The 24,780-nt window shown below is 49.1% G+C and overlaps 1 protein-coding gene across 6 annotated transcripts in view; it reads right to left on the minus strand.

The window, feature by feature from the left end:
* LOC149357780 (uncharacterized) overlaps positions 1 to 24,780 on the minus strand; it is a 78,178-nt gene that overhangs the window by 47,628 nt on the left and 5,770 nt on the right. For 3 of the 6 annotated variants that reach the window (XM_089584921.1, XM_089584920.1, XM_089584919.1), the window contains one exon: positions 18,393 to 22,795. In XM_089584921.1, the coding sequence (XP_089441047.1) occupies positions 21,932 to 22,783 (852 nt within the window). In that variant the 5' untranslated portion in view covers positions 22,784 to 22,795 and the 3' untranslated portion in view covers positions 18,393 to 21,931. Of the gene's footprint in view, positions 1 to 7,468; positions 7,614 to 18,392; positions 22,796 to 24,780 lie in introns of those variants that run through there. The other 3 variants (XR_016291888.1, XM_089584922.1, XM_089584923.1) reach the window with 2 other exon arrangements.

The following is a 24,780-nucleotide window of genomic DNA, read 5'->3' on the forward strand; positions in this document are numbered from 1 at the left end:
AGATCACATGATGTGGCGTCACGAGATGACGTCACACCGGCTGCAGATGGGGCCTCATATCGCGCCGTCGGACGTCGCCCGGCGGAGGCCTCCACGCTTCGGTTCGCGCCGTCGCGTGCGACGCGGCGGCGGCGCCACCATCGCTGCATCACGTGATATGTGACGTCACACCAGGGATGAATCGGCGCGCGCCCGCTGTCGCGTCAGTCTCTGCGCCCGCAACCGCGCCAGCGTCTCTGCGCCGGTCGTGTATGCGGTCAAGATGCCTCCAAACGCTAAGGACGTTAATAATAAGAATGCAAAACGAAGGCTGCTTCGCATCCACTGGGTTTAACATTGATAAGTCTCCAACTTTTTATTGGGATGGCGTTGCGCACACTAAAAACGTACACGGAAAGAGCAGAAGATGATAGAGCGCAAACTATCAACTGAATTTATTGCTTCCACAACAGCATATATATGCAGTATTCACAGGCGCAATAAAGCAGGGGGTGAGGGAAGAAGAAAGAAAAAAGAAGGGGAGGACGTGTCAAGCATGCATAGGTCAGAAAAAGCAACGAAAAAAATTCCTTTCCCTCTCAGATAAGGTGACAGAGGTATCGCTAACACAATTGTCGCCTTTTTCTTTGATGTGGAGTGCTTCTAAAAGTTCGCAGGCTATTTTGTTTTTACTCTTGCCCAGAATATTCATGTCTTTGAACATTGGCTCACTACCAGAGCATGAAATGCAATGGGCGGGCAAGTTCGCCCCTTATCTTTTTCGTATAGGAAGAGCATGCTCCCCTGATCGTTCATTGACGCAGGTACTGTGCACTGTCTGGGAACCGCACTGTCTGGGACCCGCACTGTTTGGGACGTGCACTGTCTGGGACCCGCCTACTGCTAGAGATAAAGATAAGTTGGAGAGGGTGCAGAACATTGCCTCTCGTTTCGTGTCTGGCACTCGCGGGGCTCGTTACAGTGCATCGCGTACGAAGGATGCACTCAACTGGGAATTGCTTGACACGCGCCGAAAGAAGTTGCGTCTGAAGCTATTTCATGCTGTTTATTATTCAACTGTTCGGGTTGAACGCGAAAGGTTTGTGCAGGAGCCTTTTTATAGATCCAACCGTGTTGACCATGTTTTTAAAGTCCGCGAATTCGCGGCAAAAACTGAATTTTTTAAAATGTCTTTTTTTTTTCGGAAACCATTAGAGAATGGAACAGACTACCGAGCGATGTTGTGAGTGTGACATCAAATGATGCGTTTTTTCGTTCTTTAATGATGTGATGCGATTGTGATGTGTTCTTTTGAAGTGAGATGTACATGGCGAACGCTTTATGCTTGTAACTCTGCCTGCGAGCGGAGGTGTCATGTGGGCTTTCTTTTTGTACATTGCCCCCCCCCCCCCCCACACACACACACACTGTAATGCCACGGCGCTGTGGGTTCCTTACTAAATAAATAAATAAATACAGCTTTGCCGACACACACGCGTCCACACTTGAGCTGGATTTGATAGACCACGCCCGTGGTACATCACATTTCACATACTGTTCAGCATGTTTCATTTACATACATGCGCTTCGCTGGGCTCGTTCCTCGGTGATCCTGGGGCATAACCCAGCAAGCTTTTTGGGGGGCCGAAAAAACCACCGAAACACCATGCCTGTTTGCCAATTTTTTAAATTGTGGGCTATGTTGTGCAAGTATCGAACCACTGACGGCTTTGTACTCCGAAAGCGTTCAAGGTCACAGCTACGCTTGCCTTTCTTTATCTTCTGGAGAAGGTTCTTGGCTACCGCTGTGATGAGCGAGCAGGGGAAACCGGTTGAAAGCAGCCTGGTGATCTGATTATGAAAGCTGGTATGCATTTCATGCTCGCATGATTTGGTTCAGGCTGAATCTAGGCACGAGTTTGCAAGTGCTCTTTTCACAATCTTTGACTGTGCCGAATCAAATGGAAGCAGTGCTTTCTGTGCTCGAGGAGCATGTTTCTAACAGACATGATGCAAGCCACCCCAAGAAAGCTACGCGCCAACTCGCCCAGCGAGTTCTACATAGCATGCTTTACCGGCCTGAAACGTACTTTTTTTTTCTTTTCGGCTACGTGAACTTCACCGAACGTACATAAATCGTTTTAGTAAGGTCGCAATATAAAAAAGAAAAGCAAATACAGGGCGTTCCAGCTAATTTTAGCCAGGGTTTATAAATATGCCTAGGCACCCTAAGATGACGCGAACACAAGCATTTGGCTGGCTGAAGTAACTCTTCTTTTATTCTGCTTAATTGCATATATAGTTGAGTTTAATTCACCAACTTCGCAAGCGACGAAGTTGGGCTAAAAATTCCAATTGAGAAGTTACAGACCGATCCCCAAAGTACCGATTCAACGGTTTCAACGGTGTATGCCCACGAAATACAAAAAAATACCACATGACATTTCGGCTGGGGCACCGCGATTGCAAAGCTACAAACGTCCTACATTTAGCCGGGTGTGCTTCCGCTTAAAGGAAGGCAGGGCAGCGACGCGGACACTGGTTCTGCCATTTACGCCAGCGACATGCTTCCCTCGCTGGGGTTCATTATAAGGATAAGCAGATGCTTATCGCTTAGGCTGGCGCAAATCGTACAGCCACGTCTCCGTCACTGCCCTGTCGTGTTTTAAGCGGCAGCGCCCCCAGTTGAACGATCAGTTCGTTTGTAGGCGAAACGTTTGAGAGTCGCGCAATCGCGGCGTGCAAGCAGGCTTGTCGGGTGGTATTTTTTTGTACTTCGGGGGATCTGCAGTGAGCGGCAAAACCTAATACCTAATAAATGGAAAGCTAGAAAGTTTTCAATCGTATGTTTTTCGGACCATCCCTGGACTTTCTGCATAAATTTATTTTGCCACACTTCGTTGCATGCGAAGCTGGTTAATTAACCTCGACTAATTATGCAATTAACCAGAATAAAAAAATAGCGCAACTTGCGCCATACAATAGCGAGTAACAAACATGCATTTAGTCCCACCGTCTTAGGGAGCTCGGCATATTTACAAACTCTGGCTAAGGTTAGCTGGGACACACTAGTCAGCCACCAGGGCAGAGTGCCACCACTTGCCCATTCAGCACTGCCTGTTATCACTTCGTGCTGATGACATTCAGTAGTAATGATCAGCTGTGGAGCAGGATGTCGACAGTCTTGTAGTCAGCGAGAAGTCGTGGGGGTGGGGGGGGGGGGGGTACTTTCTGCGACATCACATGATGCGTATTTGCTGTTGTATGCCAACAGAAAAGATGACCACGTTTTGCGAGCATATAAATGCAGTTGGTCAGAGCCCACTTTAGAACTCCTCACGACAATTCTGCACATAATTGGATTGATCTCTGAACACAAGAGAATGTGAAACAACGCACCGCGATACAGAGCAGGGTAGAGAGCACCTGACTATGCCAGTAGGCAAACACCTTTTATATTCAAGTACGGTTACAAATTCAGAACGCCTGTGATTTCTGCTCGGGTACAGTCTTGAAGAAAACATGCAAGCGCAGAGCAAGATTTGGGGGCGGCCATTATTTGCCATGCCTTGAAGTGACACCTGCTCGACCACATCGGTGGCCGCTTACTCATCAGCTCCTGGTTATTGACAGTCTCCAAAATTTTGAGCATGATTCGTCGAATGCGGATGAGTCGAGTAGCCCAAAGCATTTCTCGTGGAGGCAAGTAAAGATTCGAGTGGTGCCGTGTGCGGTAAGGCGCTAGAGCTAGAGATCTTGGTGCTCATAACGTGATAGTATAGGAGCCTTGCTGGAGCTAAAACTTAGCGCGCGCCGTCCCAGGTAGCACCGAAACATTGTGATAATGTTACATTTTTGTTACGTTCAAATGTTATTTCAATGTCCTTAATGTCCTTTCTTTCTAATGTTTTTGTAATGTTACATATAAATGTTCGAATAACCTTCCCCAAACATTCATGAAACTTGTAGACAACATAAATGGAAGTTTCTCGAAAATGGTGAAGCAGGCCTGCCAGTGGTGGCGGCACACAACTTACAACACTTAGCAAGAACCAACAACAAGAGCGACACCACTACACTACTCCACTACTACAGCACAGCAACTCGTATTCACTCACCTCCAAACGGATATCATGCCGCCGAGCTTATGTACTCGCTACTGCGGGATGTCCCATGAGTGACAGTGGGGAATGGGTAATAACTAAAGTTTTGTGACAAAATAATGGGGCTCTTCACGTAATCTATGGCGAGTACTATCTAAGAGATGTGGTTACAAGGTACTGTTAGTTGAAAAACATCTTTACTCTAAGAACAGTGAGAAAATGTCTGGAAATCCGTGCTTGAAATATATTTGCAATGTTGTTTTGTAGTTGCCACTCTAACATTATAATAAAATTTAGAATATTATATTAAAACAACTTTTGTTTAGAATGTGAAAGTAACGTTCCCTATGTAACTTATAACGTTATATGTTAATTTTTAATGTTAATGTAAAGTTACTATGCAATGTGCAACATTACTCCGGCTTACATAACATTTTTATAACACTATTCTAATGTTCGGTGCTACCTGGGGTCGTCACCGCTCCCAGCTTTCGTCCTCTCGCGTCTCACCCTCTCCACTTTTGTGGAGGAGGAAAGAGACGCTGGGCTAAGAATGACTCAGGTCATATGAAAATGGCTAAGGCGGAAAGAGCAAAAATAAGTAAAGAAGCGCTCTGTACCAGAATAGAATCAGCGAATAGAAGTAGAAATTGGTACACAACCTAGAGAGGAATAGAAGAGTGCATTGCTATCGCATTTGCTCCGCAACTCTACAGTTGACCTCGCCCTAATTTTTCTGCCACTGGAATACATTGTTTCCCCAGAAGGCAGAACGTGGCGCTGCTGGACCTTACGGCAAAGCTTAGACAGGCTAAGCACGGCTCTGCAAGCTCCTATACCTCCTCTTGGCCATGTATACTACAGATTCTAGCTCAATTTTGTTCCGTCAGGTGTGTTCATAGCTGGTGGTGGACGCAACAACGGTCAACATTAATCTCCATTGCAACAGACGACCGAAACTCGTAGGCGCAAGGGTTGTTCCCATGACATGTGCTTCGTGCGCGGATTGGCCCGAAGCCGGGTTCACTGTAGGGAAAGGGGGGGGGGGGGGGGGGGGGTGCGGGGAGTGATTCGGTGTTCGACTTCTCGGGGCGCAGGCGCGCGCCGCGCTTTTCTTGGGCTTTCGCACACCCTTTCCTTGCTGTTGTAGCATTTTAAAATCGGTCGCGCTGCCGGCCAACTAAACAAACCGCTGGACCAATGTAGGGATAGCAGAGAACACACTTTGAATGTTTATACCTACACATCCTTGCCGCTACTTTCAGTCGAAAAGAGGTATTTCTTCTTGAGTAGTTTAGTTTAGTTTATGGGGTTTAACGTAGTATATTTCTTCTTGAAATGTACTACATGTTTGTAGAGGGCGAGGAGAGGAGGCGACGGGACGCGCCGGCGTGGGTCGGACACTCGAGATGCCTCGCGCATCCGCGCCGGTCGTCGATAACTTGAGATGCCTCACACCTGCACGGCACGGCATCATCAAAACGTATAGTCGCTCTGCTCCCTCTCTCGCTCGTTGCCTCCGCGCTCTCCTTTCGAATTCGTTTCTGTTTTGTGGAGAATATAATCAGTCTGCTCGGAATCTGCACGCTGTCAGCAAGTTTATTTTTATCCCTCAGCGAAGACGAGGCGCTACATTGCCAAGTTAGAATATTCCGTACAGTGCACATATTATGGTGCATCGTGAAGAGGTGTGAAGTAATTCTGAAATGGTGCAGCTGACATTTCCAGAGCATCATTTCGCGCCCACTGAATTCCAGCAAATTAATGAACTATCATACCGTCCATACACTGAGCGTACGCAATTTAATGCCTGCTCTATGCTTTTTGAAATCCCAGATAATTGCAAAAATTGTTTTGTATTTACGAAAACAAATTACAACAAATCAATATCATGCAAGAGCTTCACTTTCCATAATAATAGTTGGCGAAATCAATCAAATTCAGCTAATATACAGCTGCATAATGAATTCGCACAATGTATCGACACGTCTTCGGCCGAAAGACGATGACTGTTTCATCAACAGCAGGGATTAAATGATAGTTAATCGCTGCAACTAGCGGAGGCGCGCGAGAAAACGTTCGCAGGTAGCAGGGCTCGCTGCATCCTTGAGGGTCTCATTGTGCTATTCGCAATTTAGAAGGTCGGGAGAACAGAACCAAACACCACCGTACCTGTCTGTCGCTGCACCGACATCAGTATAACAAGAAGGAACACGACGCCAAAGTGACCGGCATCGCATAGCAGGTGATAGCGCCCGAGACAACACGCCTGGCGTCGCTCACTAAACAAGGACGCGCTGCAATTGTAACGGCCGCGCAATACGAAAATTCAAAAGGGATAGAAGGGGAGAGACCTTTCCGCCTATAATAACCCTCTTGTTCTGTATTCATCCACCTAGTGTGAGGGGGTTCTTTGAATTAGCCGGAACAGTAGTGGCTCGCGTTTTCGTCCCCCTGGGATGCATGCACATGTATTCATCGATTCCACATAGCAGACGGACGCACAGCAATAGGTAAAGTGCAGGTTTTGAAAATTAAAAGCGCAGACAATTATGGGCTTAGCCAAGTCGTTAGATATTTACTGCAGTGAACCTGGGCGTGCAACTAACAACGACTGGTTGCTAGTGCTACACGCACAGCCTGCGACGACTTGCACACACAGCACCCAACCAGCACAAACATTCAATCCAAAATTTTTTCTTCCATCAACGGCTATATGCAGGAATTTTCAGTAGCTCTGGGCTCGCAGTGCTTCGAGAATTGGGCCCTGGACAGAGTTTGAGTGTTGCAGCTCATACTGAGACGGATAGTACAGGCTGTTTTAGTTTCGGGCCTATGATGATGTGAGTTGGGGATCACACCCGTGACAGTGAGCACAGTGGGCAGTGAGCCGCACTCGGAAGCCACAGATATTCCTAGGAATGCTACCAAAAAGATAGCCCGGGTTTTTTCTAGTACCGGCGAATAAACGCCGCAGTTGATTTCCGCCACTGGTGCCCGAAAAAAAAAACATATCTAAGCCCTCATTTGTGACATCGATGGCTTAAAATATTGACTGCCTACGTCAGCGTACGAACGAACACCTAGTGGACAGAGAACGCGACGACGACTTTATCCTTTTACCGGAAGGACCAGCACGTGCTATCGCGATCAAAAGATTACGGGACACGAGTTCTTCGAAAAAAAAAATCGTAGCTTCGCCTCCCAACCCAGCCGCGTGGTATTGTTATGCGCATTTAAGGCGACTAGAGTACGTGAGTGCTCTGAAAAATCATTTCTTTCCGCACACACGCGTCCCGTAAACTTTTGATCGCATAAATACGTTGGTCACTCTCAACTTTTCTGTAAAGATAACGCCGCATGCACGTATACGGAGGAAGCCTTACTGTTTTCTTAGACGTCACGGCGCTCTTCTCGACGTGTCCAGCCGATTCCACGATCGAGGATGCTTTGAAGAGAGTCTGGCAGGTCGCACTTCCCTCGACGCTCCTTAGGTGAGCGCATTGGTGCGGTTCTGCCAGAGCCATACACCTGCAAAGGAAGAAGGAGAAAAAAGTCAGGTACAAACAGATCGCTCGGCTGTCTTCTCCCCCCGCGTCACGGGATTGCAGCCTGGTGAGAACTGGTCTCTAACGTGAAGAGTATCCCCTTCCATGGAGGGAACAAAAGCGAGACTCCGCATGGACGCCACACGGCCACACATGGCACGTCCGCTGCGAATACGAGATGGCTCCGGCGCTAGACGACCTGAGCGGAAAAGGCTGGCGCTGACGATGGCGACAGGAAATGGAGCAAGACAGCGTAGAAGCGCCGACTCCGACAACAATTGCTGACCATCCTGTAAGGACCTTTCATGTACTGAGTTCTGTAATGCAGTGCTTTTTTTGTTTTCCTCTATAAAGTGTGCATTCGCGGTTTCAGAACCAGTCTATAGTTGAGGTACCCCACCACACCCTTCCTGCCCTAGTCACGGTGCCGCTTCGGTGCCGTTTCTTTGACGCGAACCGACACCGTGCATCCTGTGCTTGGTGGAGAGACGAGACCCGACGTCTGGCCCCGGCAAGCGTGGAAAAATACTCCCCTTTATTGGGCTGCGTCAGAGATACATGACACTGACACAATACAAGACCATGTGTCACGTGCGGCCAACAATCGGATTCTGCCGCATCACTCAGCGAGTACGCAGAGGTTCCAAGCCCATCCAACATTTGCCAGCACCAACGGAGACAACACTATATACCTTTCTAGCGATAATTGTTTTTCGACCAGAGGTGCAAAATACCCCCATTTTTATTTTCCTTCCTTACCGTCACTTTTGAATACATGGTCGTCGTTCACCTTCGCCCTAATTTTGAGAAATTATCCGGCCCTCCACCACTCTCTCTTCGCAAAATTGGCTGGCCATCCCTCGCCCTCACACACATATCGCCAACCCTTCTTCACCCTCAACCTCACTTATAGTTTCGTTCGTTTTTTCCACGTAGTTTTTTTCTAGTCCAGAACTTCTGGCAATATTACTGAGTAATAAAATATAAGAGAAGCTCTCAAAGGCAGAGTTGGACGAGAGGCTAGATGCTTTTATTGTTGTGTGTTTGGGCGTGTGAGCTGTTCGAGCTAATACCCGAGACAAAATCGAGATAGTCACGAGTTGAGCCCCACGATATCACTCAGGCTTCACTTCTGGCACGCACTGCCTGCATACATGCGCCCTGCACTTGTAACATTTCATTGTTATCTATATGCACTGCTAAAATGAGTCAGTGCGTTGTTGTGTCGGTGTACGGAAAGTAATACGCTAAGAACATTCCGCAAGCAATGCAGTAGCATGTACCACAAGACTTACAATAACTGCTAAGCAAAGAATCTACTACGAAGGAGGAAAGTTTTTAGGTCGCTTAATCACCATTACCCGATAGCACTGCGATAGCATTTTCTTCTAACTGAATTTCACTGCTTCTAAGCTCCCGACATTTTGTGCGGATTGCTGCATGCTCGTCGGATGGCGCTTCCACCAGCACGGATGGAGGATGATGAAGACCACCTTATCAAACTACACCGAGAGAGACTGGCAGTTTAAGACGCGTGAACGCGGGTGGGTGACGGATTGCTTAGAAAAAGCAGCGCTAAGGTGAAGGACAAAGAAAAGAGGACCATAGGACCGGCGCTGAGTACCAACTGAAAGCTTTATTAGAAACAACACGCAATATATACTCCATTGACAACCTAGAGCGCATGGCAGCACCAAAAGCTACAATGATACATCAATCACCTGGGTCAAGATACTTTAGTTCACAGTCATGAACTGTTACAGAGGGGATGCTCACGCACGAGTCATGCACTGTTTTTTTTGGATATAAAAGGCTTCACTGATTTTCCGTGTTAGTTTATCTTTGTGCTTGTACAAGATCCTAGTTTCATTAAGAATGGGGGTACATATCATTGTAGCTTTTGGCGTTGGCATGCGCTCTTGGTTGTCGATGGAGTATATATTGCGTGTTGTTTCTATTAAAGCTTTCAGTTGATAGTCAGCGCCGGTCCTGTTGTACTCCTTTCTTTGTCCTTCCTCTTAGCGCTGTTTTTTTCCAAGCAACATGTACCAACTAGCTCAACTCTCCGTTTTGTTGTAGATGACAGAGACCACGACATTGCGAGCAAACCTCCATAGCCTGGCAGTTCGAACAATCAGTACGTTAAGATTTCTGCCAAATGTTTGGTCGTCTGAGGGAAGCGTATGTACCGACTGAAATTAAACCGTAGTGGCACTCCCTTTTACTGACGTTCTCAGCCTTACCTCCCGTCTAGTGCTCTGTTGCTCCTTCTTTTGAGATGTCTTTCGTGGCGTTTCCTAAAAGCTTTGTAAATGGTTGATGTAAATAGAATTCATTTTTAGTGTAATAAATACCATGTAAACAAAGAGCTGCGGTGATGGCGTAATAGTCTCAAGTTTAGTTTAGTTTATTAAGGTTTAACGTCCCAAAGCAACTGAGGCTATGAGAGACGCCGTAGTGAAGGGCTCCGGAAATTTCGACCACCTGGGGTTCTTTTACGTGCACTGACGTCGCACAATACACGGGCCTCTAGAATTTCGCCTTCATCAAAATTCAGCCGCCGCGGCCGGGATCGAACCCGCGTCTTTCGGGGCAGCAGCCGACCGCCGTAACCACGGAGCCACCGCGGCGGGTTAATAGTCTCAAGTATGCTGTACTAAATTAGGTGTAGTGGGAACCGGGTTCGCTGTGAGGCTGTTTTCCCAGACGCGAATAGATGGCGCTGCAGTACTCTTCACGTCGGTCGTGTCCCGTGCTCTCCGCCGCCGTTATGTCATACTCGGAAGCCGCATTTCATAAGTTCTTTGTTATGCTTGTTTTATATATGCTTCAAGAATATATGCGGTATTTATATAATGTGCACAAACATGCCCAGCACGCGGGGCTTCTGCATTTCGCCCAATTTCGATGAAAGCAAAATGCAAAAGGCGCGTGTACACTGCGCGATGTCGGCGCACGTCAAAGAACCCAAGATAGTCGAGAGTCTTATCTCCCTTATACATACTGAGTCGCTATAAGATGCGTAACCCCCCAAAAAGCCAAATAGTTTCCATTCATCAAGACTCTCCGCACCGGTGTCGGTGAAGTGTGCACCAACAGTGAAAGAGATGGTGCATTTCCTTTCCCGGCAATTCTTATCATTAGCAGTAGCATCATTTTTAGTACCGCCTGCAGGCTACCAATAACATATTTTCACTTGCATATATGAACTCACACTAAGACCTCGTAAAGACCGGGAAAAAAGTTAAAAGACCAACAGTTGCACTTATTAAAGGCAAAAGTAAGCATAAAAATGCAGAGAAGGGAATAAAATCTGACGACGGCCTCGCACTGAGTGAAAGGTGTTTCCGAGCTGGTGCTAAGCTTTAGATGATGAATTTTTCATTCGCATGGCGATTTTTCTGACTAAGCATTCGCACGCTAGGCGGCAAATGTGCTGCGCAGCGTACTTCGCTCCACCTCACTCATCCTTAAAACATAGCGACTGGCTAGTAGGTTCTGCATACTGCACAGTTGTTAGTCAGCGCTTGTGTTTGCGTTCTTCTCATCTCATCCTTGTTACTGCTGCACTGCAATTTTCCAGTATTCACTCACCCTTGCTTGCCTTCCTTGGATATTTGCAAGATATGCATATATACTGTTCTAGTGAAAAAAGCAAGGTTTTATAAACACTAAATAAACAGATATGCTAGACTTTGTAGCACATTCAGTCGACGCAGCATTGCAGTATGATGCAAGACACAGTAATGTAGTTCTATAGTTTTAATATTAAAGAATTACGACACGGTATTTAAAACCAGGACTCGCAGTCACGCTTCCTCTGCATTTCCAGTTAAGCCCGGTCCTCATGCTACTCTTGCTGCTCTATTGTGTTTGTGGGGGGCACACAAATGAAACCTGTAGGTTTGCTCACACTTTTGCTTTGCTCACGCTTTGCTTCGCCCATATTACAGTAAACTTGATCTGAACCAGGCTCCTCCGCCAGTATGTTCCACAAATTACCTCATCACACACACACACACACACACACACACACACACACACACACACACGCGTGCGCGCGCGCACACGCACACGTACACACACACACGCACACACGCACGCACAAACACACACGCACACACACACACGCACAAACACACACGCGCACACACACACACACACACACACACACACACACACACACACACACACACACACACACACACACACAGAAGCGCGGACCTGGAGCGCACTTCGGTGAGTATGAGTTGGGGGAGAAAGAGGAGAAGCACCATTTTTAATCGTCGATATCTACGGTTTTAACGAAGTTAGCGTAAATTTTTTTCCTAATTTATTTATTTTGTGCTGTTATTCGATTTAGAATATTAGTGAATATGTTATCGCTTAAAGCTAATTGATTAGAAAAGCAGCACAAAAGACAACCACATGCCGCCGGTGGGATCCGAACCTATGACCTCCGAATTACGCGTCCGGTGCTCTAACTCTGAGCTCGGCAACGGCCGTCAAATCTTCTGCTTTTCTAATCAATTAGCTTTAAGCGATAACATATTCAGTAATATTCTTAATTGATCAACACCACAAAATAAAATAAATAATTTGAAAAATCGCCTGTGTCCCCTTGGTTTCTGTAGCTCTTGGCTTCTCTCATATATATATATATATATATATATATATATATATATATATATATATATATATATATATATATATATATTATACAGGGTGTCCCAGCTAACTTGGACCAAGGTTTATAAAAAAACTAAGAGTTCTTCAGAATTAAAATCACGTGGATGTTGTTAAGGTTTATCTAAAGTTTGAGTACCATTTTTTCGCTCCTCCTATTTGAATAATCAGTCGAGGTAAAGAAATTAACTCTTTAAATATAGCTTGAGGCTTTCCGGCATCAATAGGAAAGTTGTGGAGCTCCACAAATATCGTCCAACCCAGGCATTTCCAAAGATATAGACTTAGCGTGCTCGTTTTTATTCGGGCAAAACGAAAGCCCGCGGAGTTTAAAAAATACCACGTGACAGCGCGCTACGTGCGCCCGGATGCGCCGCGATTACAGGGCTCTCATCCGTGCTTTGTAAGAAACATCACCCGCTTCGGGCCTTTCGTGCTGCCCAAGACAGGGCTTCGCGATGTGCTTGGCTCCAAGATAAGCGCCAGTGGGTACGGGCGGGAGCTGAAAGCGCGGCTCACGTTTCTGCTGCAATAACTGCACACTCAGGTTAGCAGAATGCATGCGGAGGAACGATGACAATCTCATGAGTTTGAATTTGGGAACAAGATCTCAACAAGCAAAGACGCATATAACAAGCCTGATAACGTCGCGTGAATTACGCCGCAAGACAGCACCCGCGCTTTCTTTCAACTCCCGTCCGTACCCACTGCCGCTTATCTTGGAACGAAGCACATCGCGAAGCCCTGTCTTGGGCAGCACGAAAGGCCCGAAGCGGGTGATATTTCTTACAAAGCACGGATGAGAGCGCTGTAATCGCGGCGCATCCGGGCGCACGGAGCGCGCTGTCACGTGGTATTTTTTAAACTCCGCGGGCTTTCGTTTTTCCCAAATAAAAACGGTGACGCTAAGTCTATCTCGTTGGAAGTGCCTGGGTTGGACGATATTTGTGGAGCTACACAACTTTCCTATTGACGCCTGAACGTTTCAAGCTATATTTAAAAACTTAATTTATTTATCCCCACTAATTATTCAAATAGGAGGAGCGAAAAAATGGTACTGTAACTTTAGATAAACCTTAACAACATCCATGCGATTTCAGTCCTGAAAAACGCTTAGTTATTTTATAAATCTTGGTCCAAGTTAGCTGGGACACCTTGTATATATATACATGGTCTGTTCTAAAAGTAGTAGGACTCATTTTTTTAAACTAAACATATTCAAGAGAATAGTACAAACGATTACAATTTTTCAAGGTAGCACACTTCCGCACCTACATGCTGCTGCCAATGAGTTTCGCAGTTTTCGTACGCCTCCAGGAACGCCTGGAGAGGAATGCTGTTTAGCTCCCTCGTCACGGCCTGTTGAACCACCTGTACCGATCCGTGATGTTTCCCCTCGAGCGTCGATTTTATTCTCGGGAATAGAAAAAAGTCTGGCGGGGCCAAGTCGAGGCTGTAGGGGGGCTGAGGCAGCGTTGCCGCCTTGTGCTGGGCAAAAAATCGGGGTCCTCATTCACATCATGAATAAGATCCTACCGGTTGGCCTTTTCCTCCTCTGACAACACTCCTGGCACCAACTTCCCGCACGCTTTCCTCATGGATAAGTTTTCTATCACGATCTCAAAAACTTGCGTTTGAGGAATGCTCAAGTCATCAGCCATCATTCTAATACTCATTCTACGATCACTGTTAAGTAAACGTTTCACTCGCTACACAATTTCGTTGGTCTTGCTGATCGAACGGCGTCTGGAGCGGTCGTCATCCTCCACTCTTTCCTTACCTTCTCGGAACAGCTTGTGCCACTCAAAAAACACCTGATCTACCCATGGAAGCCTCACCGTAGGCCTCCTTGGTCATGTTGTGAGTCTCTTTGTCCGTTTTACCAAGATTTACTCAAGATTTAATCGCGTATCGCTGATCCAGTAAACGCTCGACGATTCTGCGTGACGAGACGTTTCGCCAGGGGTTCACAGTACAAGCGACCTCCTCCCTTCAACGGCCGTGAGCCATTTGCCGATTTTCCCCAGCATTCGCAATATCCCCCTTCAACGATCCTGCACGCGCAGGCCACCTCTCGTCCGCCCGTTCGACCAGGAAAAAACCAGTCCTACTACTTTCAGAACAGACCCTGTATATAGAAATGACTATTTTCCAGCAAATAAAATGGCGGGTCTACAGGGTCAATTCAGCCTCTCCAGCTGGCCGGCAGTTGTATTCTGTCGGCGACCTCTAGCACTGTCGTCGTCGCCCTGAACTGCACGCCGGAGTCCGAACTGACAGGAACAGCTTCCCATTGTTCAGGAGAACGAGATCTAACTAGATCTATAGCGGAGGCAGATCCTCCGAGCAGTCCCAGATTATGTGGTCCAAAGTGGCAGGCTCGCCGCATAAATGATATAACGCGCTTTTCCTTACCTCAATAACTATCGTTTCATAGTCGCTATAACTGTGCAGATGGGAATAGTTTATTGCCACCATGAAGAATAGCTGCTATTATTAGTTTCACGCGCTCGCAGCTTGCAGGACCGTACGATGCACGGCCTGGACTTTGCGAAGTGGAAGCGGGCTACAGGGCGAGTTGCGGCGCGGATAGCCGTTGCCCAAGAGCGCCTGAGGAGAGATAGGCTTCCCGCCAAACAACCCACCGAGGGCCGTGCAGGCTGGTCTCCGATGTCCATCTGCTGCGGTTCACAGACAGAGAGTATAAGGAACGCCAGCCAGGGCAGCCTGGAACGCACCGACAACCGTTAGTAGTACTTCGGCGCAGCATACGAGGTGGGTCACAGATTTCGTTGCGCCGACCGCGGCACGGCGCTGCTTTGACGAGTCCAGTATCCTTCGACGCCATGACCGACGGTTAATCGAAACAATTCCTAGTGATTCAAAGGTGGCCCTTTGTCATTTTGCGAGGCGACACATCTGTGCCACAGCCAATAAAACTCCAAAAACGTTACCGAAAGACAGGAGCGAAGAGGACCTAGTCTGAGCCCCGCCCATGAGGGCGATCCAGGTAAAGAAGCCGCTCACCGCTGCGCTCGAGGTTTTGTCAGCCGAGTAGGTGAGGAGGCTTCTGACACGGGAGCGCATCGAAGTGGGGCCCTGGGCTCGTATCAGGCCATAACGCAATGCTAAAGATAGCTATGAGTGCGCTGGCCTCCTCCGCACGATTCGCTCAGCAGAGAACAGGCTACCACGTGGCGATGGCTGGAGGCGCGGTCGCAGCCGGACCCGTGGACATGCTACAACATATTCCCCGATCTGGTAAACCCGTTATGTCAGTTATGCGGCGAGCCTGCCACTTTGGACCACATAGTAGTCTGGAACTGTTCGGAGGATCCGCCTCCGCTATAGATCTAGTTACATCTCCTCAGAACAATGGGAAGCTGTTCCCGTCAGTTCGGACTCCGGCGTGCAGTCCAGGGCGACGACGACAGTGTAGAGGTCGCCGACAGACTACAACTGCCGGCCAGCTGGAGAGGCTGAATTGACCCTGCAGACCCTTCATTTTATTTGCTAACAAATAAAGTTGTTGTTATATGTATATATATCAAGCCAAGCTGTCGCTACTACAGCTATCTCTCATTTTTCAGTAAACGAGTGCCAAGGCGTTTTATGAGTCGGGTGGCAAGTTGGTTTACTGGAGTGGCGTTCGTTTTGAAGGGGTAACACAGCGCGAGGTGGGACAGTGGACGGGGGACGGCGCTTGTATCTTCGTCCTTCGTCGACCCTCCCCGTTTGAGCTTTGTGGTTCCTTCAAAATGAGGTTTTATAAGTGATGCGCTGTTTTTGCTGTGTACGTTGTTGAGGGCTCGACCCCATGCGGCTTATGTGTCGAGAACGCTGCATGCTTAATCGCGTCGAAAGAGACAGAATTGCAATGCCAACAAAATGTACAGTGGTGAGCAGCCTTGTCTAGAGCGCTTGAGCAGTGCGCACTTGGTAACAAAAACCGAAATTAGAGTGCAGCCCCTCATTACAGGGCAAAGTTTTTGTGCCTGCTTTGTTTACGAGGCTATCTGGCGCTACTTCCGTGCAAGCGTTGCAGCTGGACCCTAGAGGCTGCCCCAAAATCTGGATTTGTTTGCAACGAAGTGCACCGCCCGTGCGCTCTAGACAAGGCTGCTCACCACTGTACCTCTTTGTTCAGCTGTTTTGTCGTTTCACTTTGTTATTTCGGCGTCAATCTGTAAATCGCGCCCACAAATCACTGAGTTCTTGCACAGTTGCTGCCTTCCGATGCCGCATGCGCGATGAAACAGCGCACTGGTACACGTTGGTTCAGCACCGCTCACATGTAACATCACATTTGTTCCGCAGATTTTGTGAGTGCGAAGCTTATATGCTCACAGAAATGGACTGCAGGCATAATAAGAACCAACATAAATGTGTGCAGTAGCGCGCCTGGTTTCGCAAGCTGAAAGTATGCAGTGCCTCACGAGTGGGTTTTGTCCCAGTCCACGGAGCACACATGCCCTATACATTACCAAGCTTATCAGTCGACTAGCAGTCTTTATTGGGATGGCGTTGCGCACACTAAAAACGTACATAGGAAGGAGCAGAAGATGACAGATAGAGCGGAAACTATCAACTGAATTTATTGCTTCCACAACAGCATATATATGCAGTATTCACACGCGCAATAAAGAAAGGGGTGAGGGAAGAAGAAAGGAAAAAGAAAGGGATGACGAGTCAAGCATGCATAGGTCAGAAAAAGCAACGAAAAAAATTCCTTTCCCTATCAGATAAGGTGACAGAGGTATCGCTAACACAATTGTCGCCTTTTCCTTTGATGTGGAATGCTTCTAAAAGTTCACGACTATTTTGTTTTTACTCTTGCCCAGAATCTTCATGTCTTTGAACATCGGCTCACTACTAGAACATGAAATGCAATGGGCGGGCAATTTCGCCCCTTTTCTTTTTCGTATAGAAAGAGCATGCTCCCCTGCTCGTTCATTGACGCAGGTCCAGCTTTGCCGACACACACGCGTCCACACTTCAGCTGGATTTGATAGACCACGCCCGTTGTACATCACATTTCACATACTGTTCAGCATGTTTCATCGTACATACATGCGCTTCGTGGGCCTCGTTCCTCGGTGATCCTGGGGCATAACCCAGCAAGCTTTTTTGGGGGCCGAAAAAACCACCGAAACACAATGCCTGTTTGCCACTTTTTTTAAATTGTGGGCTATGTTGTGCAAGTATCGAACCACTGACGGCTTTGTACTCCGAAAGCGTTCAAGGTCACAGCTGCGCTTGCCTTTCTTTATCTTCTGGAGAAGGTTCTTGTGTACCGCTGTGATGAGCGAACAGGGGAAACCGGTTGAAAGAAGCCTGGGGATCTGATTATGAAAGCTGGAATGCATTTCATGCTCGCATGATTTGGTTAAGGCTGATTCTAGGCACGAGTTTGCAAGTGCTCTTTTCGCAATTTTTGAATGTGCCGAATCAAATGGAAGTAGTGCTTTCTGTGCTCGAGGAGCATAGTTCTAATAGACATGATGGAAGCCACCACAAGAAAGCTACGCGCCAACTCGCCCAGCGAGTTCTTCTACATACCATGCTTCACCGGCCCGAAACATACTTTTTTTTGCTTTTCGGCTACGTGAACTTCACCGAACGTACATAAATCGTTTTAGTAAGGTCGCAATATAAAAAAGAAAAGCAAATACAGGGCGTTCCAGCTAAGTTTAGCCAGGGTTTATAAATATGCCTAGGCACCCTAAGATGACGCTAACACATACATCTGGCTGGCTGAAATTACTGCTTTTTTATTCTGCTTAAATGCATATATAGTCGAGTTTAATTCACCAACTTCGCAAGCGACCAAGTTGGGCAAAAAATTCCAATTGAGAAGTTCTAGACCAATCCCCAAAGTACCGATTCAACGGTTTCAAACTTTCCATCCATTGCGTATTAGTTTTTTTCTCACTTTCTGTGTATGCCCACGAAATACAAAAAAAATACCACATGACATTTCGGCAGGGGCGCCGCGATTGCAAAGCTACAAACGTCCTCCTTACAAACCAACAGAATATTTAGCCGGGTGTGCTCCCGCTTAAAAGAAGGCAGGGCGTAGAAAGAGAAGTTTATTTTTTTTTCTGTGTTAACATAGAAAATACAAAATAAAACTGATGAACTTAATGCTCTGATCAATCAAGCATATGCGCAGTGACGCAGCACTGAGCACGTCAGTAATGCAGTAAGAAAGCCGATACTCGACCGCCGCGCAGGACGATAAAGTATGTCGACCATTTGCGCAAGAACTCAGCCTCGCTCATTGACAGAGCGTCCACGCATGCTTGTTCAAAGAGGCGCGTGCGGAGGTGCTGCAACATTGGGAACATTGTTCTTTGCGGACGCCCATTTAAGGATGCCACTCCGCGCTGCCGCCACAAAACGAACATGCCGACACACAAGAGCATATTTGTAAACACTTCGGGAGAACTAGTGCGCGCTTCCAGGCGGGTTAAAAACATGCGTGACACTAATGTCCAAAAGGTGCGCGCAACTACACACTCAAACATTGCGTGCTGCAAAGTTTCAAGGAGACCACACTGCGGGCATCGGGCGGAGGGCGGCCCCACGCCGCAAGGCGGTCTCTTGTGGGCAGGACCCGCCAGCTTCGCAGCCAGCCGAAGTCCCTGACATCTGCAGGAAGCGCAGCTGAGGTCAGTTGGCGCCAGCGTGCCCGTCTCGTTTTCTGGAGTTGTTCGCGGGTCAGTGCAGCGACCGTGATTGCTTCACACAGCCTGGAGGGCGGGGTTTCATCAACACCCAGATCGGGCACGCTGGCAGTCAACGACGCCAGTGTGCGACGCACGTTAACGAAAAATTCCGGCGGCTGCTCGGCTGTAGGGCCAACCACGTGTTGTGTAAAAAACACGTTTCGTGCTGTACCCAGAAAGTATGTGAGCAGTGTTCTCCCGGGATAGTCTGGGTTGCGTACAAGATCTCGTACTCCTCGCAAGGTGAGCACATTGCACATGGTGCGGATGCAAGGTATACCAAACCCACCCATGTACGATGGAAGGCGCATAAACAGTCGTGACACAAGTTCGGTTTTGCCCGCCCAAACGAAAGAGCCACAGGCCGAGGTTGGCCTGCGAGCAAACGTGCGCGGTGGGTTTGCGACGCGGGCGACAAAAAAACATGCGGCTAGGATTGTGGACTTAACTACATAGCTGCGCTCTGCCATTGAAAGGCGGAAAGTTGACGCCACCGAGAGGCGTTTCTCAGCATTCGTGCGGAGGTTAGTCCAGGTTTCGCGGGCTACTTCCCCGCTGGCGAGGAATACTACTCCCAGGACTCTCACTCCCTGCACTCCCTGCACCCACTCCACCTCGCCCGCAAGGTTCGGTGTGAAGGTGCCAAACCTTAGTGCCTTGCTTTTTCCTTGTTCAATAGGGCCCCCGATATCTCGCTGTACTCGAGAAACAGCCGCGAAAAAGCGGCGTAGCTATCCTCGTCCTTGAGGAAAAGCGACACGTCGTCGGCGTAGGCCGAAACCTTGATTTGGCCCTGGCCAGGCAGAGGGAAGCCGCGTATGGATGGGCTGTTGTTAATGCGCCGGATGAATGGACCCAGGCATAACACGAAGAATGTTGGGGAGAGAGGGCATCCTTGCCTTATGCCCCGGGTGACTGAGAAGGGAGCGCTCTGGTGGCCGTTTACCGAGAGACGAGCATTCAGGTCTGCGTAAAGTAAGCGCTGCCTGCTGACAATTTGCGGAGGGAATCCGAAGGCGAACAGATACGAGTGTTCCACCCGATCGAATGCTTTCGCCTGGTCAAGCGAAACAAAGCACCCGCTGAAGCCCGTCCTGCTGGCAAATGCGAACAGGTCTCTAGTGAGTGCCAATGCATCAAACACAGAGCGGTTAGGCACGCTGCTGGTTTGAGCCCGGTGGATTAGGTGAGGCAGGATTGTCCGCATTCTTGTGTTGAGTGAAGATGCGACTATTTTGTAGTCTGCGTTTAAGAGGCTTATGGGCCGCCATGCTTGCGTGTCGGAGGGGTCACCGCCCGCTTTCGGAATGAGTATGATGCGGCATTCGCGGAAAGAGTTTGGACGTAACCCATCCGTGAGGCAGCCGTTGACCATCTTCAGGAGCGCTCCTTGGATCTTGTAAAAAACTTTGAATAAAAACTTGTTGGAATGCCGTCTGGACCGGGGGCAGAGGCTGCATTCATACTCTGCAGGATGGCGTGCAGCTCTTGGCTTGTGGCTGCTGCGCAAAGGTTTTCATGCAGCTCTTCAGCTACTCGTGTCAAGTTTCCAAAAAAGCTTTGTAGAAGCCCGTCATAACCATCTTGAAGATTTAGCCAACTGTCCGTAGAGAACAGGTTCGAGAAGTGACTTGCAAAGATCGTGCAGATATCGGACGCGGTTTTGCTTTGGGTGCCGTCTGGGAGTGTCACGAAAGGCACAGTAGCGGGAGCGAATTCCTCTGCCGTGCCTGCGCGTACGTGTCGTAGCAAAGCCGGGTCTGATATAGGCCGCCCGAGCTGGTGTGCGCGACTAGCTGCCCGTGATGACTGGCAGAGCAACACGTAGTACCGTGCTTTAAGTAGGCTCAGGTAATCGCTCATGGCAAAGGTTAAGGGTGCTCCCCTTTGCACCATACGGATGCGCTTGAGGGTGTCATTCAGTGCATGAGTTACCCGGCGTCTGCGGTCTTGACCGGCCGCCACCAGAGTTGCCTGCCAACGAGCCTTGAGTGTGTCCCATGAATCAGTCGCAACGAAGCTCTTGCACGATGCGGCCAACGCCGTACGCAGTGACGCCACGCTTTCCGGGTCCGCCAGTAGGCTCGTGTCCATGCGCCACGTAACAGTACGTGGGGTGTCGTCACCAAAGTCGAGCCTGACTGACAAGGGGTGGTGATCGGAAATCACCGGCGTGCCTGCAGGGAACGCGATAACTTCGCAGCTAACGACAAAAGAAGCGAGCTCTGGTGGAAAATAGAATTTGTCTATCCGACTCGCTGACTGTGCTCTCTCCCACGTCGCTCCAAAGGCATCCCCATGAAGCTGCACCCACGCGTCAGACAAGCGGAACTGAGTCACGAGATCGCGGAGCGCGGGGGCACCGCAATGACGGCGACCGTGACCCTGTCCGCGGACGTCACGGTCGATGTTAAGTACACAATTGAAGTCACCGACGATGAAAGTGGGGTAGGGATCAACGAGGAATGAGTCGAGGCGCTCAAAAAAATCAGAACTACTAGTCTGTCGTGCTGGCGCGTATACAACCAACGCACGTACCCGCCGCTGGTTTAGTGTGAAGTCGACCGCAAGAGTGCGGCCGTCCAGCCCGAAAGTGCAATGAGCACCCGCGCGCAGGCAGTGGTTTACAAAAATGACACCAACACCGCACATATGAAAATCAGTCAACGAAAAATAAGCAAAAACAGAAAACCAGGTGGTGAAATTCAGCACATCAAGTGAAGTACGGAAGTTGCATTCCTGTAAAAACTGGATGTCGACGCCCCTAGCCCTGGCAAAGTGCATCACCTCTCTCTGTCTCTCTACGGATTGAAATCCCCGAACATTCAGGGAGAGGAGATGCACAACCGCCATGACTGCCAAGAGCACCGACGGCATAGCATACAACCTAAAGAGCGCTGCCATGGGCGGCGCTTAGCGCGCGCGGCACTTTTTTGCTAGAACGTTCGTTAACAGTCCCCTCGGATTCCGATGATTGGGGGTGGGCACGCTTGTAGTCGGGTCTTGAGAAGTCCATATTTTCGGGGTCGTCAGCGCTTGTGGCCGTGCTCACCGGTTGCTGCGTGGTCTTGGCGACGCTCGCAGCTGAAGCTGATGCCGACGCCAGGGTCGCCGATGGGAGGGTGTGGCTGGCTGGTGACGGGAAGCGCGCGTCGTCCGCACCTCGAGGAGTCGTCGGCCCTGACACCTGCCCGCACGTCAAGTCGCCTGTCAGGCGAAGCGGCGTGACTTTGTCTGGTACGTCCACCAGGTCGCCCGACGCCACGCTCGACTCGTCGCCGCTGCTCGCGGTGTCGTAGGTGTCTGTGGCGGGAAACGGCGGCAAGGGCTCGGAGAAAACTGCAGCGAACGGCTCCACCTCGTTTGAAGGCGTCCCCTCGCGCTGCTCCTCCACGGGCACCTCCGTCGCGGGGGCGGGCTCGGGCTCGCTCGGGCGGCTGGTCTTTGGGCCTGCGTCGGCGACAGGCGTCCGGACGGTTGGTGGGCTCCGCCTTTCTGCGGGTACGTTGTCCTTACTCGGTTCCGTCCTCGAGGCGGCGGCCGCCGCATAGGACCGTGGCCGCAGGCAGTCCGCTGTGGCGTGGCTTCCACCGCAGCGCCTGCAGGCCGCTCCGCATCCGGCCGTGTCGTGGCCGAACACCTCGCAGTGAGCGCACCGCGGCGTTCGACACGCCGCGCCGATGTGGCCGTCCTGCCCGCAGCGGGAACAGACCTTCCGGACGCCTCGGTAGTTAAACATGACGCGGTGGCCCTGGACGGTCAAGAGGACGTTCAAGAATGCTTCTAAAAGTTTACGGGCTATTTTGTTTTTACTCTTGCCCAGAATCTTCATGTCTTTGAACATCGGCTCTTTACCAGAACATGAAATGCAATGGGCGGGCAAGTTCGCCCCTTTTCTTTTTCGTATAGAAAGAGCATGCTCCCCTGCTCGTTCATTGACGCAGGTCCAGCTTTGGCGACACACACGCGTCCACACTTGAGCTGGATTTGATAGACCACGCTGTTGTACAGGTGCAGTAAAAAGTAAATGGAAGGCGCGACAGCGTGGCAAACCATGCCGCAGCGCTTTCTAACGCCGGATCTGGAAACTGCTTAGTTCGGTCGCCAGGAAGCCGCGCGCGCTATCAGCAGACCTTTGTATCGAGCGTACGGCCATCACTTTCAGCGGCTCGAACGGATGCTTGTTGCTTTTCAAATGTGACACCACGGATTTCACGGGCGCTGCCAGCGATTAGTTTGAAGAGCGATTTGCGCCGTTTGAAAATAGTCAGCAGCTGGCCCGTGCTCCTTGTGGCGGCGAGAGGACGCTGCTATCATCGGCGTGTTTTGATTGCTCAGTGATGATGACGCATTTAGCGGCAGGCAGCGCCCGTGAAATCAGTGGTGTCACATTTGAAAAGCAACACGCATCCGTTCGAGCCGCCGAAAGCGATGGCCGTACGCTCGAGACAAGGGTCTGCTGATAGCGCGCGCGGCTTCCTGGCGACCGAGCTAATCAGTTCCCAGAGCCGGCGTTAGAAAGCGCTGTGACATGGTTTGCCACGCTGTCGCGCCTTCCATTTACTTTTGACTGCACCTGTACATGACATTTCACATACTGTTCAGCATGTTTCATCGTACATACATGCGCTTCGTGGGCCTCGTTCCTCTGTGATCCTGGGGCATAACCCAGCAAGCTTTTTTGGGGGCCGAAAAAACCACCGAAACACAATGCCTGTTTGCCACTTTTTTTAAATTGTGGGCTATGTTGTGCAAGTATCGAACCACTGACGGCTTTGTACTCCGAAAGCGTTCAAGGTCACAGCTGCGCTTGCCTTTCTTTATCTTCTGGAGAAGGTTCTTGGGTACCGCTGTGATGAGCGAGCAGGGGAAACCGGTTGAAAGAAGCCTGGTGATCTGATTATGAAAGCTGGAATGCATTTCATGCTCGCATGATTTGGTTAAGGCTGATTCTAGGCACGAGTTTTCAAGTGCTCTTTTCGCAATCTTTGAATGTGCCGAATCAAATGGAAGTAGTGCTTTCTGTGCTCGAAGAGCATATTTCTTATAGACATGATGGAAGCCACCCCAAGAAAGCTACGCGCCAACTCGCCCAGCGAGTTCTTCTACATACCATGCTTCACCGGCCCGAAACATACTTTTTTTTTGCTTTTCGGCTACGTGAACTTCACCGAACGTACATAAATCGTTTTAGTAAGGTCGCAATATAAAAAAAGAAAAGCAAATACAGGGCGTTCCAGCTAAGTTTAGCCAGGGTTTATAAATATGCCTAGGCACCCTAAGATGACGCTAACACATACATCTGCCTGGCTTAAATTACTGCTTTTTTATTCTGCTTAAATGCATATATAGTCGAGTTTAATTCACCAACTTCGCAAGCGACCAAGTTGGGCAAAAAATTCCAATTGAGAAGTTCTAGACCAATCCCCAAAGTACCGATTCAACGGTTTCAAACTTTCCATCCATTGCGTATTAGTTTTTTTTTTCACTTTCTGTGTATGCCCACGAAATACAAAAAAAAAATATCACATGACATTTCGGCAGGGGCGCCGCGATTGCAAAGCCACAAACGTCCTGCTTACAAACCAACAGAATATTTAGCCAGGTGTGCTCCCGCTTAAAAGAAGGCAGGGCAGCGACGCAGGCACTGGCTCTGCCATTTACGCCAGCGACATGCTTCCCTCGCTGGGGTTCATTATAGGGATAAGGAGATGCTTATCGCTTAGGCTGGCGAAA

This window comes from Amblyomma mixtum, chromosome 3 (genome assembly GCF_055824585.1).
Source record: "Amblyomma mixtum isolate Tamu chromosome 3, ASM5582458v1, whole genome shotgun sequence".
In the NCBI taxonomy this organism is placed as follows: domain Eukaryota; kingdom Metazoa; phylum Arthropoda; class Arachnida; order Ixodida; family Ixodidae; genus Amblyomma; species Amblyomma mixtum.